Here is a 16619-nt window from a genome sequence, read left to right on the forward strand (position 1 = left end):
TTTTCCAATGTGGGTGGGACCATATATATATATCTATGGGTGGGACAGCTTTTTAGAATCTATATAATAGTGGTTACCGCTGTTAAATATATTATTCTTGATACAAAATGTGTGGTGGGGGATATACATTTTTAATTTTTAAAACGTGATTTAAAACAGTTCATGTACAATTAAATGTACGCCCCTTTTTAACACTGGATAACAGACCGTGCACAGCCTGGACTCTTAACAGACCGCGTGTAAAGAGCATATATATATATATATCTATGGTAAAGAGCGCCATCTGCTGTTTGATGACGTTTACTGTATTATGACGTAATTCATCAAATAAACTATAAAAGGCCGTTCTGATCACTGCTCTCATTTCTTATTGAACATTTTCTTGGACAAGGATTTGGATCTCTGCGACGCTTTCACCTTGACAAATTCGTATTGGAACACAGCAATATTATAATGTAAGTAAACGTTCAGATTGTTTTGCACCTAGGAGATATCCGGGACTTTTTAAAGTTGTAAGGTTTCAGTTTAAAAGAGGATGTTCTCGGGTAGATATGAAGGTAGTTTATACATTAATCTGAAAAATGTATTGTAGGTTATTGGGTGTGCTCAAGCCTTCGGCGAGAGCACAACCTTTGTTCTCTCACATAAATATTTATTGGGTGTGCTCAAGCTCAAGCCTTCGTTTCGCATCTGTTAACCTGGGGGATAGCTAGGCTAACTATAGCTTTACTGCAAGGCAGCTGCAGAAACGCCACAAGCAAAGAGGCCAGGGTGATAACTATTTACTCATTTTACTTTGTGATATGACACACAATTGTCATGTGTAATGTACAGTATAAGCTGATATTATTAAGGAAGTACATCTACTTTCGGAAACAGTAGTCTACTATTTCACTGAAGTATTAGCATCATGACATTAGCCTGTGTTGCCCGGGCAACACATACTACAGTGGTCTATGATGTAGTGTTATCTGTTTTCAATCGTTAAAATAAACATTCCTCACATATACATTTTCGTTGTAGGATTTATTCTGACATTAGTAAACGATTTGTTGGTGAAATTACCATTACCTGTGGTTTCAAACCAGTGTAGCTCACTGCAACGCTGTAGCTTACGCGAGACACTACAAAAACATCTACACTACACAGCTGTTTAGGAAGTCAAACGGTGACAGAACATGTTCGGCACTCCCCATACTTAAATCAAAAGTCTATCTAACGACTAACCTGAACTTCATTGCCACAGCCTAAACGTTGTCAATCTGTTCATGAAAATAATTAATTTCAGTTTAAACCGTACAACGGAACGTTAAATCCAATTCAACCAACGCAATCGCTACCAAGACGAACACAGCAGTAGTCTAGTACTGTACTGTAGTAGTACAATTTACCGGGGCAGCTTCTCCACACAGGGCTATATCGCATTTTGCGTTGTTACTGACAATGATCGCTACCAGTGAGCTTTTTATGAATGTCAAGCTTATTTACGTTTTGGGGGGCATATTTTCAGTTAGCAGATGGGACTGTCTGAATCGCGATTCCATCTTCTACTGCCGGGTAACGTCGTAGAATAATCTTTAAAAAAAGGGGGTTCTTTATTAATGAATGAATGCAATGAGTAGGCTACATGCCTGAAAATATCACGAGAAGGGAAAAACTTAAAATGACGTTTAAGTCATAGAGATTAGGTCCATTTTTACACCGGTCTGCCAAATTTATTCGTTTTGATTCAACGATGAGGCTGCCTCTTGCAGGGGAAATGAGAAGACATCTATTTCATTCTACACTTCACTCGTATTTTCAGTTGTAAATGAGCAGCAAAAAAAATGCTTTTAAATCTATTTAATCTTTATAAATAATAAGTATGCATTTTCATATAAAATATACAGAAATCAGTTGTAAAAATGTCATTCAAAAACGGACCCCTGTGCAACCGACGCAAGCAAGCACACCCTACAATTTCCCCAGAAATTGTACCCTCTCTAGTTCTTTGTGTTCTTTGGAAAAGTAAATTGCGCTATCTTCAAATTGTGCTGTCTGCTGTTTGATGACGTTTGCTGTATTATGACATAATTCATCAAATAAACTATAAAAGGCCGTTCTGATCATTGTGCTCAGTTTTTCCTTGAACATTTTCTTGGACAAGGATTTGGATCTCTGCAACGCTTTCACCTTGACAAATTCGTATTGGAACACAGAAATATTTTTGTAAGTAAATGTTCTGATTGTTTTGCACCTTACAAGTTGTAACAACTTTTTCAGTAAGGTTTAAATTTCCAAGACAATGTTCTCATGTAGATATGTAGGTAGATATTAGATTATTATGAAAAAGTAATTATATTCTCTGTGTTCTTTGAAAAAGTCTGTCTTTTCAGTGGTCAGGTGTGAAAGCCTCTCTCTCAAATCGGACTGCAACAGCAAGTGTGACCTGAGGCAGTCTCTGAGGATAGACATTTAGAGACATGGAGAAAGATAAGAAAGACTCATCTCAGCCCGGGGTGAACGAGGGAAGAGAGGGGAGTCTGTCTGGAGACAAGGTGACCTTCATCAGGGTGTTGACCATGAGGCCTCCAAGTCTGGAGGACATGGACCCGGTCGAGCCCTCGGATCTGCCCCCTCCTTCAGTACCCACCACTGGGTCAAAAGACCAGCTGGAAGCCCAGGAGGTTGTGTCCACTTCCCAGGGCGTCAGTGGAGTGGAGAGAATGCCCCCCAGCACAGCCAGCAGCAGCACGTCTGCCAGCCAGAGGGCGATGAAGACAGCCTGCTCCTCAGCCCTGTCAAGCCACACCAAGCTTCCCCTCTCTGTGATCAGAGCGGTGTTGCAGCTGATCAACAACGACAGGCTGCCAGACCTGCTGCTTGACTTGGACGCCAGCCGAGATGTTCCAGGCGCCCAGACCTGTAGCACATCAGCTGCCGGGCTGCTAGCCCAGGAGATGCTGACCAAAGTGTCCGCCATGCTGCAGGCTGACGCAGAAAGCCAGGTGGCGCTCAGCAGACACAGTGGAACCCCCTCTCCGGATCTGCAGATGAAGGCCAAGGCCAATCTGAGCTCTGTGGCAGCTGAGGTGATCGTGTCGGTCATCAGCAACGTCCTAGCAGCCAGGGCCGCAATTCAAGAAGAAGCTCAAGGGCCTGTTACCTTTTCCTCTGTGAGCTACTTCCTCTCTGCTGTCTGTGCCGACGTGCAGACTCTACCGCTGCTGAGGAGGTCAGGGAGCAGCAGTCTGTCTTCTGGAAGGTCCCTCGGAGAGCTCCTGACCACCATGTCGAGGACCAACGTTGTCCAGGCTGTGGAGCAGAAGCTGGAGGAGCAGTTTGGGCCGTGTAGGAAGGAGTGCTCGTCCACATCACCATCCAGCCAATCAAGAACTGAGGATTTGGTCATGATCCCTTATCTGGGGAGCGGTCGCTCTGGACATTACCTGGCCAGTGACCTGGTTGATGGGATCATTGAATCTGTGAAAAGTGCTGTTGAGTTGCTGGACAGCCAGTCTTCATCATCCAGTGCAGGGAACAGCTCCTCCCTCACAGGATGGGACGCATTGGATGTTTCCTCTGTAGCCAAGAAGATGGTCTGCAAGGCAGCGGCCAAACTGACCCCCCTGGTGAGCTCTTCCAGGATGGGAGATGTGACGGCGGACAAGAGCGTCTCTTTGATGAACGAGACGTCTCTGGAAAGTTTGCCCCGTCTCTCATCAGGCTTCTGTTGATCCGGTCTGTAGACACAGTGACAGCAGCCTGCAGAGCCATAAGTAGTGAGTTCTGCTATCGGGAGAGCGTGAAGAACGAAGGCTTGACCAAACTCCAGCAGCTGGCCAACGAACAGATGTTGGCCTGTCTAAACAAGGGCGTAGAGGAAGTGGAAATCGACGAGCTCGTCGAAGGCATCTCAGCCATCCTGGATCATTCGCTGATCCTAAGGCGTCCGGAGATGTCCTTTTCCCACATCTACCGCTCCTTGTTTGTTGACTCCCTCCTACCAGGGAGTGGACACAGAACCACCGAGGTCCTGGAGACCTTGATTTTTTTACGTCCTCAGGGCCCACCCACAGCTTGGCAGAGCCTGGCTCATGACACGCGAGTGGGAACCATCATATCAGAGTACGCCACTAAAGGGAAAGATGTGTTCCAACAGGCCTTGAGGAGAACAACTCAGAAGCTCTCTTGCCAGCCAGCGACACCTCGTGGCTCACCTCATGCGGCCAATCCAGAGAGCTCAGAGCGTCCAACTCTGCTGGTCTTCTCTGAGAACTGTGAGAACCTGCTTGGTGCGATCCTAGACGATCTCCATGAGGTGGTTGAGCAGCACAAGGCCTCGGCAAAGACGAGATCTGGTGGCATGAAGTTCTGGGAGCAGGTCCACTCCTCCAGCCAGCAGCTTTATGAAAGCACACTGAGGACCCTGCAGAAAGCTGCAGACAAGCTGTCGGCTCTTGAAGATCGTGCATTTAAGATCATCCCTCCGAAGGCATCCATCTCTTGGACCAAGAGGACCCTTGGGGTGATTCTCAGTGCCATGAGAGCAGAAGTAGTAGCTTCAGAGTGCTCTACTGCTGAACTAAAGAGGAGTGAGGACGGCCTCCTGACCTGTGCCCTCTTGGACTCCATACTGGAGAATCTCAGCCAGTTATGTGAGGACGAAGAGGGTCCAACAGTCTCCAACGCCGCCGTAGGACTGGACTCCGCCGGATTGGACTCGCTCCAGATCAAGACCGCCTCAGAGAGTCTGCTCGCCAACGTCCGTCGGCTCCGCCGGCAGACAGCCACCACCGGCCTGCATCTTCAGAGCCCCGTGAGCTCCACCAGATGCACGTCAGAGCTGCCAAAAAGCCCCCCGATGCCCTCCAGACAGGAGCTCATCCACAGCTTTGCTGAGAGCTCGGTTAAGAGTCAGCTGCAGAAGAGCCTTGAGTTGAACCTTCCCTTGACCTCCAGCCTGGCCTGCCAGGACACCCTGGACCACACGGTCAGGATCCTGACGGAGAGAGTGATGGACACTCTGTGTGAGTCTGCTGCTGCAGCTCCGTGTCCTGGGGAAGATCTCGGTGAGCTCAGCCCTGCAGCAGTCATCATGGATGCTGGGACAGCGTCGACCTCTGCAGGAGAGACGAAAAAGCCTAAGAAGGGCTTGAAGTGGTGGAGCCTGCCAAAGAAAGCCAAGCTCTTCAAGAACAAGGTGGGTTATTTATGTAATAGAGCTTATAGAGCAGAGCTTATAGTCTATAGTATGAGTACAGAATGAATGACCATGGGTTGGTTATTCATGTAATGGAGCAAGTATAGAATGAAGAGGCAGTGTTGGGACTGAGTGGCTATTGTTGTTCTTAATCCTGATGCTTTGGAGGACTGAGAGGTGTTGTCATATAGTTTCCATAGATTCCAGCATGTTCTGTGTTTTCCCCTGCAGTTTTTGAAGAGAAAGACGGAGCCCACGAAGCCCTCAGCCCAGGAGGAGCTTCCCCCCAGCTCTCATGTCACACCTGGTGAGCGACCACCACTGCTTGTCATTCTAAATGAATCACAAAGTGATCCTGTAGATTTGGCTAATTACTCTGACAAAGCTTAACTTCAAATTCACCAATTTAAATGTTGTCTTGTCACAGGGGCTAAGTGTGGTTCGCCTGCCAATCTGGAGCTGTCGAAGGACCACAAGACCAACCAGGAGCCCCCTAGACGTCATCTACACGTACGAATGTTCCGTGCGCTTCGAAAGTCCATCGCCAAGACATTCAAGATGTCTGGGAGCCAGTAGGACGGCCTACTGATACGTTTAAGTAGAGTGAGAGTGAGAATGGGTGCTCCTCGGGGTCAAATTACTGGGACAAGACTGACTGAGTCCAGTCTTAGTCTCAAACCTGGAGGTCTGGTGTGTCTGTGCCTCAGTACAAACCTGGAAGTCTGGTGTGTCTGTGCCACAGTACAAACCTGGAGGTCTGGTGTGTCTGTGCCTCAGTACAAACCTGGAGGTCTGGTGTGTCTGTGCCACAGTACAAACCTGGAGGTCTGGTGTGTCTGTGCCTCAGTACAAACCTGGAGGTCTGGTGTGTCTGTGCCACAGTACAAACCTGGAGGTCTGGTGTGTCTGTGCCTCAGTACAAACCTGGAGGTCTGGTGTGTCTGTGCCTCAGTACAAACCTGGAGGTCTGGTTTGTCTGTGCCTCAGTACAAACCTGGAGGTCTGGTGTGTCTGTGCCTCAGTACAAACCTGGAGGTCTGGTGTGTCTGTGCCACAGTACAAACCTGGAGGTCTGGTGTGTCTGTGCCTCAGTACAAACCTGGAGGTCTGGTGTGTCTGTGCCACAGTACAAACCTGGAGGTCTGGTGTGTCTGTGCCTCAGTACAAACCTGGAGGTCTGGTGTGTCTGTGCCTCAGTACAAACCTGGAGGTCTGGTGTGTCTGTGCCACAGTACAAACCTGGAGGTCTGGTGTGTTTGTGCCTCAGAGACTGGGAGGCTGGCTCCAGCTCTGACCCCCACACCACATTCTCTGGCCTACCTGTTTTGGTGAGGTCCATCAGCAGAGCCACTACAGAGGAAAACAAAGAGTTGAACCTTTGATGAAAGCCTGTGTAGCGAGCCTGCATAACTAGCCTGTGTTGATGAAAGCCTGTGTAGCGAGCCTGCATAGCTAGCCTGGGTTGATGAAAGCCTGTGTAGCGAGCCTGCATAGCTAGCCAGGGTGGATGAAAGCCTGTGTAGCTGCCAAACCGGCAAAACTTTGTACCATCGGACTTGGTTGTGGGCAGGCACGTGCACAGACATTTTGGGGGTCAGGAAAAAATTGGGCTCCAGCAGAAGGGGCACTTTTCTCATCCAGGGCAAAAGGGCAGGTGCTTGAGCACCACTTGGGGTCTATCTGTGCATGTGCCTGCCTGGAGGATTTGGGGATAGAACTCTCTCTCTACCCTCTGAGCCACAGCCACCCGTCCCAGCAACCAAAGTGCTTTACATTATGCCTCTCATTCACCCATTCACATGCAACTTGGAGTCCAGTGTCTTGCTCAAGGACATTTGGACACATGGCCTGGAGGAGTTGGGAATCAAACTCTCTCTCTACCCTCTGAGCCACAGTCGCCCGTCCCGGCACCCACAGCACTTTACATTATGCCTCTCATTTACCCATTCATACACACCCACAGCGACAGAGCTGCCATGCAAGGCTAGCCTGTTCATCGGGAGCAGCTTGGGGTCCAGTGTCTTGCTCAAGGACACTTGGACACACGGCCTGGAGGATCTCCAGGAGGCTGATGTGGGATGTTTGTTCTGGTTTCTGCCTCTCGGTTCTTCTACCCTGCAGGTCTCCTGGCCCACTTTCTCCCGGACAACGTAAGGACCGTTGCCAAGGAGCCAGAAATGTACTTTCAGCAGTAAGGGTGAGGACTCTGAGTTTCTCACCTGGCTGGAACTCGCTGGGCTGAGTGGATATCAGGAGAAGACCATCACAGAGACTCACTACCGTCCGGGACATTCTACTGTATCTGATCCTTGTCAATAAACTAGTTATATAGCAGTTGACGTGTAACGGTCCTGTTTGTTTTCCTAACAAAGCTATAGCACAGGGAGGTGCGCGTTGACGAAAGGTTCTAAGATTCTGATGTACTTATGTGTGTGTTGTGTTGTGGTTGGACACAATGCTATAGCATTAACAGGTACATCAAAAGACAGATATGCACATTCACCATAAGGAGAGAGAGACACCAGGGTCATCAGCAGCATCTTTATTTCTTCATCATAACGAATCTTGTGATACAGTACACACGTACTCTGAGAGCACCTTTACCTGACCGAAGGTACTCTGAGTGTCTGTCCAAAGAACAACTCACAGAAACAAGAAATCTCCTTTCGATTCCAAACAACTAGATATTCAGTGAGCCTGTGTTTGGCTACGTATACATTTCCTCACTTGTCCTCACGTGCAGGGAGATCCTTTCATCAAGAATAGGCCTGTCATAGCATGGGCAAATGACTACACCGCATTTTTTTTCAACTGCTTACACACATATTCCTAACTTGTCACACAATTTCTGAAACCTGACACTCAAACACCAGAACCACACACCAAATCTGAAAAACCATACGCTAATTTACATTTAGTAGACGCTCTTATCCAGAGCGACTTATAGTAAGTACAGGGACATTCCCGCGAGGCAAGTAGGGAGAAGTGCCTTGCCCAAGGACACAACGTCATTTTGGCACGGCTGGGAATCAAACTGGCAAACCTTCAGATTACTAGCCCGATTCCCTAACCGCTCAGCCACCTGTGTGGATCCTGCTATGAGCTCTGAAATGTCCAGCATGACTAAAGGTTTGACCACAGAGGTCACAGCTGTAGGGCTTCTCTCCTGTGTGGATCCTGCTGTGAACTGTTAAATCCCCAGCCTGTCTAATGGTTTGACCAAAGAGGTCACAGCTGTCGGGCATCTCTCCATTGTGGATCCTGCAGTGAGATGTCAAACCATTAGCCCGGCTAAAGGTTTTACCACAGAGGTCAAAGCTGTAGGGCTTCTCTCCAGTGTGGATCCTGCAGTGAGATGTCAAACCACTAGCCTGCCTAAAGGTTTTACCACAGAGGTCACAGCTGTAGGGCTTCTCTCCGGTGTGGATCCTGCTATGAGCTCTGAAATGCCCAGCCTGACTAACTGTTTTACCACAGAGGTCACAGCGAACTTCATGGGTACGTTTGTTGGGGGCAAGTCTTACCTCGTAAAATCATTCACAGCTGGGACACTCAATGATTCTCTCTAAAAGAGAAAATCATTAATGAGTTTGTGTATCTCAACACTACAGTTGCAAAACTTAACAAAAAATTCTATTACATTATACAACATTGTATCCATAGAGGAACTTGACTCTGAAAGTATGGTATCAAAATGACTAAGTAAGACTTTATTTAGATAATCAAAAAACATGATCATGAAACTATAATAAAGTAAACAAAAAAATGTGGGTGCTGCTTAGATATTCTCTTCTGTGTGGGTCCTGCTATGAGCTCTGAAATTTTCAGCCGGCTAAAGGTTTTACCACAGAAGTCACAGCTGTAGGGCTTCTCTCCAGTGTGGATCCTGCTGTGAACTGTGAAACTGCTAGCCTGGCTAAAGGTTTTACCACAGAGGTCACAGCTGTAGGACTTCTCTCCAGTGTGGATCCTGCTGTGAACTGTTAAATCCCCAGCCTGTCTAAAGGTTTGACCAAAGAGGTCACAGCTGTAGGGCTTCTCTCCATTGTGGATCCTGCAGTGAGATGTCAAACCACTACCCCGGCTAAAGGTTTTACCACAAAGGTCACAGCTGTAGGGCTTCTCTCCTGTGTGGAACCTCATGTGCTTCTTGAGGCTACTGGATGAGGAAAGGCTCTTCCCACATGTATCACAGTGATGTGTCACCATAACTCAGCTCTCTCTTGCTTCTCTGTCTGGTCTTTCTGGATCCTGCATCTAGTCTAGGGAAGCTTGTTTCTCTCTGGTTACTGCTGTTTCTGGTTGAGTCTCTCTCTGGTTGAGACTCTGTAGTCTCTCTGGTCGAGTCTCTCTCTGCAGTCTCTCTGGTTGAGTCTCTCTGTATTCTCTCTGGAGCCTTAAGGTGTCTCCTCTGTCTAGTCTCCGCCCATATTCAAATATGATTGGCCAGTAGGGGATCTGCAGCTTTCACATATAAATGACATCTAATGTCTGTCATAATGGGCCATTTTGCATATGTAATGTTGATCATTTGGTGAGAGGTGTATGTTTCTCAGGTTTATTTTTACTGGAGAAACACAAAACACTGTGACAAAACTTATTTGGCATACAACTCCTCTCTATAGTAATTTGGTTTTCTTCAAAATGATAGACTATATGATTAGCCTACACAATACGTATTATAGTGTAATATCATTGATGTTCAGATGACCTTCCAATCGGGGGCACTGACTAATTCTTTAATTCAGTTCAATAAAAAGAGTGCTAGAAAACCACATTGTAAATGTCATGTATTCATGTAAGATACTGTATTTGTTTTGGGCTTTTCATAGATGGCAAATGCTCCTACCCCTGTGCTGCTTGTGAGTGCAAGGGCGTAGGTCTGATCTCAGATTTGGTGGGGACACCCGCCCACCACCCCAAGGCTGAGAAGTGAACTTTTAGTGACAAGATAGTGATTCTTTTTGCGTTTTGTTTAGACAACAGGCTCTTGTGTTTATAGTACTCTAAAGTTAAACTAGTTAAACCTAACAGCATCTTTACTGGGTTACTCCTATAAATAATAAAGTACATTTACATTTAGTAAACGCTCTTATCCAGAGCGACTTACAATAAGTACAGGGACATTCCCCCCGAGGCAAGTAGGGTGAAGTGCCTTGCCCAAGGACACAATGTCATTTTGCACAGCCGGGAATTAAACCGGTAACCTTCAGATTACTAGCCCGACTCCCTAACCACCATACAGCCACCTGACTCCCTAAAATAGTCCATGCTTGAATAAATATGATTATTGGTTGAGCAATCTAAAACAAAAAAGCAATGCTGATAACTCCAAATGAATTGACAATTTGACATAGGCTAATTAAAACCTCACCTGAAGACGTGATGCTGTTTCATTAGCCTGCTCTACATCTGTAGTGGTTTGATGCTGTCTTTCCTGCATACAAAATGGTTCATTCATTTTGTAGCGTATCCTATGGCTAGCAAGTTTAACCCTCCTAGCATATTGTATACAGTGTTATTTTGATATTATTAATCAAATAATGATTAATTATATCAACCCTTCCCGCTACGGGTTCAATCAAATGACAACGTTTCTTGTCCTGGTCGTTGGAATCGATCCAAATAGCAGCACAAAGTAATTCGCTAAAATATTGGTGGGGACAATTTTGTCACCTTAAAATATTGGTGGGTACTACCGAGCGTCCCCCCCTAAACCAACGCCCATGCGTGAGTGGGAACCCCTTCTGTGCTGAATGTGAAATTTGACTACATATGGATGGAAAGGACATTGCAAAGGTAGAGGACATCTCAGTGGGAGTTGATGCCCAACTGGGGATCTATTTCATCTGTAGCATAGAGTCAAACCTTCAACACAGCTATTTCTGATCAAGAACCTCTGATTGCATTATATGATGCCTCATACAACACCACTATCTTTCTGGAAAAAAAACAAAAGCCATGTCACTGTGTTCTGTTTAGGAAGCTGGATGAACGAAGGTAAAGTCAAGTCATACCCTTCAGAAGGTGAGTCAGGCTTCTCTGTGTGAATGTAAATTCAACATGAAGAATGATAACATGTCTCGATGTCATGTTCTGGTATACATGCCTCTGAGGCCAACACAAAACCCTTCTTCTAGAACATTTTAAATTGCTGCGACGGGACGTGTATCACTGCACTTCGTGAACGGTTTATTCCACTAGTTATATGGGAGTAGTGTGGTTGCGTGCATTACCACAGTGTACCATTAGATGGAAGCCGTAGCCTGTTCTGCACCACTCGGTAATAAATCAAGACAGCCACAGACTATTTTGTTTTTGGTCTGATGCTACACTCATCAGTCCTATCGTGATGGGTCCGCGACTTAATGTGTGATTATGCAACAGATGCTCATGTAGGCCTACTCACTGACAACTCATTGTGAATCTATTCTGTGCTGTGAATTATATTCATAGGCAACACTCACACACCAATTTAAGTTGTAAGTCTACATTGTGATCCTCGCAGGTGTGCGCCAGCCGCCAGACCGTTATGTAAATCTGACTTTTGAGGTAAAGGGTCAACAACAATGGCTCATCGATAGCTAATTTTCCTGGCAGGACTATGCTGTCTCACGAAATGTAACTATAATGATTTTAACAAAAATATTGCAGTCATTAAAGGCATTCTGTGTGAAAGCAATGAAAAAAGTATCCACAGTTTAATTCACAGACTAAGTGTGTGCTAAGACTTTTGTGATTTCAGTACAAACAAATGTGCTAAACCAATTGTAATTCTTTGTTGTTGTTTGCCAGTTTTGCTAATCTGTTTTCGATAGGTCACCGATTTCGGTACAACACCTGTATTGTTTGCAGTCTCAGACAAGGGCAAAAATTACAGAATTCAAACGACAAACAACTGCCACAGATGATTTTACTTTATTTTCAATTTGACCAAAGACCACAATGTTTTATTTTCCATTATTCAATGTATTTTGCCTATACATAAATGAACCTCGCAATGTCATCGTAGATTAAAATTAGAATTTGAAATATGTATTCCTTTTATGGTGAATCTATTGCTATTGCTTATTACCTGATGTGCAGTGTCCTTGGCTCAGGCACTCACTACACCAGCATAACAGGGCTGAAAGGGTGCATTGATGCTGAACGAACTTCATGGGTACGTTTGTTGGGGGCAAGTCTTGCCTCATAAAATCATAGGATTAGCTGTAACAATATCCTGGATAACATACAGGGGTGTCTTTAGACCCTTTTTTACTGAATCTGCTGTGCCCCAGTAAAATCTAAAGTTTGAGTGTTAACAATTTACTTTATTAGTTAGTGCATTCATTTAGATTGATAATCCTGGAAAAATAAACGCAGTATCCCAATCGACGCTTGTAAAATCAAAGCTGAATCAAAGTCAAAGTTTAACCGAAAACACAAACCGATGCCCACAGAATTCCATGTCAGTGCGCTCTTCTGAGCTTGCCAAATAGCCACTGCAGCACGCACACAGAAGTCCAGGTGTCGGACTCGGCAAACAAGTCAGAATTGAGGTAGGCTAAGAAAACATTACAAAACTAAAGAAAGTTTCTAAATGATTGACAGTATTTGCGCTCAAATGAATGTGAAAAAGGTGTGCACACTCGCATTAACTATTGATGTCCCTGCCGAAGCTTGCGTTATTTAACTGTTGTATAGTGGGTTAAGCAAGGCGAGTTTCTATAGCCTAGTAGTGCATTGTGCACAGCAAGCTTTGAAGAAAAAAAAGGGATATGAATAAGGGCCTGTGCCCCAGTAGGGCTTTATGTGTAACAACACCCCTGGTAACATATACTATCACCAGTTAATACTATTTTCCACGGTAGAATCTGCATTTGGAAGCCTGGTCACTACCACTGCTAGTTTGTTTGTGTGACTAGTTATTTTGCTAGACTTACACTGCTTTATAAAAAGTCCCCTTTCTTCTTCTTGGGTGGCATAACTACAAAGCACAAAAAGGGGCAAACATGTACATGCTGAAGGGCAAAGGGACTATTTAAAGGTTTTACTCTGGCCTGTTATGGGGTAGGCTATGTTGGCAGACAGCCCTGGTAAGTTACCGTTGTATTCGATAGGTCATTTGTTTGACATAAATAGTCAGTGTGGACTGCTTAGGGCTTCTCTCCGGTGTGGGACATGCAGTGACGTCTGAGATTGCTAGCGTTGCTAAAGGTTTTACCACAGAGGTCACAGCTGTAGGGCTTCTCTCCAGTGTGGATCCTGTGGTGAACTGTTAAACGGCTTGCCTGGCTAAAGGTTTTACCACAGAGGTCACAGCTGTAGGGCTTCTCTCCAGTGTGGATTCTGCGGTGAACTGTTAATTCCCCCGTCTGTATAAAGGTTTTACCACATAGGTCACAGCTGTAGGGCTTCTCTCCAGTGTGGATCCTGCTATGAAATCTGAAATTGTCAGCCCGGCTAAAGGTTTTACCACGGAGGTCACAGCTGTAGGGCTTCTCTACAGTGTGGATTCTGTGGTGAACTGTTAAATCCCCAGTCTGTCTAAAAGTTTTACCACAGAGGTCACAGCTGTAGGGCTTCTCTCCAGTGTGGAGTCTGCGGTGAACTGTTAAATCCCCAGTCTGTCTAAAAGTTTTACTACAGAGGTCACAGCTGTAGGGCTTTTCTCCTGTGTGGATTCTGCGGTGAACTGTTAATTTCCCAACTTGTCTAAAGGTTTTACCACAGAGGTCACAGCTGTAGGGCTTCTCTCCAGTGTGGATCCTGCTGTGATCAGTGTAATTGTTAGCACGGCTAAAGGTTTTACCACAGAGGTCACAGCTGTAGGGCTTCTCTCCAGTGTGGATTCTGCGGTGAACTGTTAAATCCCCAGTCTGTCTAAAGGTTTTACCACAGAGGTCACAGCTGTAGGGCTTCTCTCCTGTGTGGATCCTGCAGTGAGCTGTCAAAGCACTAGCATGCCTGAAGGTTTGACCACAGTGGTCACAGCTGTAGGGTTTCTCTCCAGTGTGGATCCTGCTATGAGTTCTGAAATGCCCAGCCTGACTAAAGGTTTTACCACAAAGGTCACAGCTGTAGGGCTTCTCTCCTGTGTGGAACCTCATGTGCTTCTTGAGGCTACTGGATGAGGAAAGGCTCTTCCCACATGTATCACAGTGATGTGTCACCACAACTCAGCTCTCTCTTGCTTCTCTGTCTGGTCTTTCTGGATCCTGCATCTAGTCTAGGGAAGCTTGTTTCTCTCTGGTTACTGCTGTTTCTGGTTGAGTCTGTCTCTGTAGTCTCTCTGGTCGAGTCTCTCTCTGCAGTCTCTCTGGTTGAGTCTCTCTGTATTCTCTCTGGAGCCTTAAGGTGTCTCCTCTGTCTAGTCTCCGCCCATATTCAAATATGATTGGCCAGTAGGGGATCTGCAGCTTTCACATATAAATGACATCTAATGTCTGTCATAATGGGCCATTTTGCATATGTAATGTTGATCATTTGGTGAGAGGTGTATGTTTCTCAGGTTTATTTTTACTGGAGAAACACAACACTGTGACAAAACTTATTGGGTGTGCTCAAGCCTTCGGCGAGAGCACAACCTTTGTTTTCTCACATATATATTTATTATTATTATTTATTTTTGCCCCCCTAAATCTTTGTCAATATTTGGCCTACATAGACAACCTAGGTGTCAAAAGTTTCGTCTTGGTAGCGATTGAGTTGCTTGTATTTTTATTTACGTTCCGTTGCATGGTTTAGGCTGAAGTTAAGTTTTTGTGGCGAAAAGTGAAGCTAACGGTGGCTAATTTGCTAGCCACAGTCACTGACGTTACTAACGTCACTACCGTCACGAAAACACGCGTGACTACCTGTAGCAGAACATTCGTTTCGCATCTGTTAACTTGGGGGATAGCTAGGCTAACTATAGCTTTACTGCAAGGCAGCTGCAGAAACGCCACAAGCAAAGAGGCCAGGGCGATAACTATTTACTCATTTTACTTTGTGATGTGAAACACAATTGTGAAATGTACAATATTAGCTGATATTATTAAGGAAGTAGGCCCACATCTACTTTCGGAAACGGTAGTCTACTATTTCACTGAAGCATTAGCATGACATTAGCCTCTGTTGCCCGGGCAACACATAGCTACTACAGTGGTCTATGATGCATCTGTTTTCAATCGTTAAAATAAACATTCCTCACAAATACATTTTCGTTGTAGGATTTATTATGACATTACATTACAAGTAAACGATTTGTTGGTGAAATTATCATTACCTGTGGTTTCAAACCAGTGTTGCTCACTGTAACGCTGTAGCCTACGCGAGACACACTACAAAAATATCTACACAGCTGTTTAGGAAGTCAAACGGCGACAGAACATGTTCGGCACTCCCCTTACTTAAATCAAAAGTCTTTCAATAGGTGAAACTATCTGACTACTAACCTGAACTTCATTGCCACAGCCTAAAATTTGTCTTGTAAAATCTGTTCATGAAAATAATTAATTTCAGCCTAAACCTTACAACGGAACGTTCAATCGAATTCAACCAACGCAATCGCTACCAAGACGAACACAGCAGTAGTCTAGTACTGTACCGTAGTAGAATTTACCGGGGCAGCTTCTCCACACAGGGCTATATCGCATTTTGCGTTGTTACTGACAATGATCGCTACCAGTGAGCTTTTTATGAATGAGTGATTTTCCACTAAATAAATGTCAAGCTTATTTACGTTTTGGGGGGCATAGAGAGGGTACCCTCTCTAGTTTGGCATACAACTCTTCTTTATAGCTAAGAAGTGAACTTTTACTGACAAGATAGTGATTATTTTTGCGTTTAGTTTAGACAATAGCCTCTTGCGTTTGACTCCAAATTAATTGACAATTTGACTTAGGCTAATTAGAACCTCACCTGATGCTGTTTCCTTAGCCTGCTCTACATCTGTAGTGGTTTGATGCTGTCTTTCCTGCATACAAAATGGTTCATTCAGCGTATCCTATGGCTAGCAAGTTTAACCCTCCTAGCATATTGTATACAGTAAGTAAGTAAGTAAGACTTTATTTATATAGCACTTTTCATACAAGAATTGCAGCTCAAAGTGCTTTACATAAAATCAACAAAAACAATAATACAAGTGTTGATCTAAAACGTTTAACAAACCAAATTAGCCGCACTCTATCTGCGGTCTCTCGAATCCATCTTAGATCCGAGCTGCCACTTGCAGTTTCTAATACACAAACATGACAAGGGGGTAGACAGGACGAGCATAACATGAGGAGAGAGGAGGAGAGAAAAAGGCAACACCCTGACTTGCAACGGGGAGTGGGGGGGGTAGACAAGCAGCATCTAGACCTGCAGCCATGGTAGGCGCTGGACACAGACCCGCCAGCCACCCTGGGGAAACAAGCAGGCGAAGGCGTTGGATGGGGGTGGGGGGGTGGTGATATCTGTAGTAGGTGAAAGT

At 45.2% G+C, this 16619-nt stretch overlaps 2 protein-coding genes across 2 annotated transcripts in view; one reads left to right on the forward strand and one right to left on the reverse strand.

Annotated features, from left to right (window-relative positions):
- The window catches only part of LOC136938472 (zinc finger protein 208-like), a 129760-nt gene that overhangs the window by 82154 nt on the left and 30987 nt on the right, over positions 1–16619 (forward strand). The window lies entirely within an intron of this gene.
- LOC136940962 (zinc finger protein 678-like) lies at positions 13321–14328 on the reverse strand. The gene has a single exon (XM_067233308.1). It carries the CDS (start codon positions 14272–14274, stop codon positions 13321–13323), a length of 954 nt encoding a protein of 317 aa, XP_067089409.1. The 5' UTR covers positions 14275–14328.

Source organism: Osmerus mordax, chromosome 3 (assembly GCF_038355195.1).
Source record: "Osmerus mordax isolate fOsmMor3 chromosome 3, fOsmMor3.pri, whole genome shotgun sequence".
NCBI lineage: Eukaryota > Metazoa > Chordata > Actinopteri > Osmeriformes > Osmeridae > Osmerus > Osmerus mordax.

Excerpts from the sequence above, each read along its gene's own strand:
- LOC136940962 (XM_067233308.1), bottom strand. The coding sequence starts at position 14,274 with ATGAGGTTCCACACAGGAGAGAAGCCCTACAGCTGTGACCTTTGTGGT.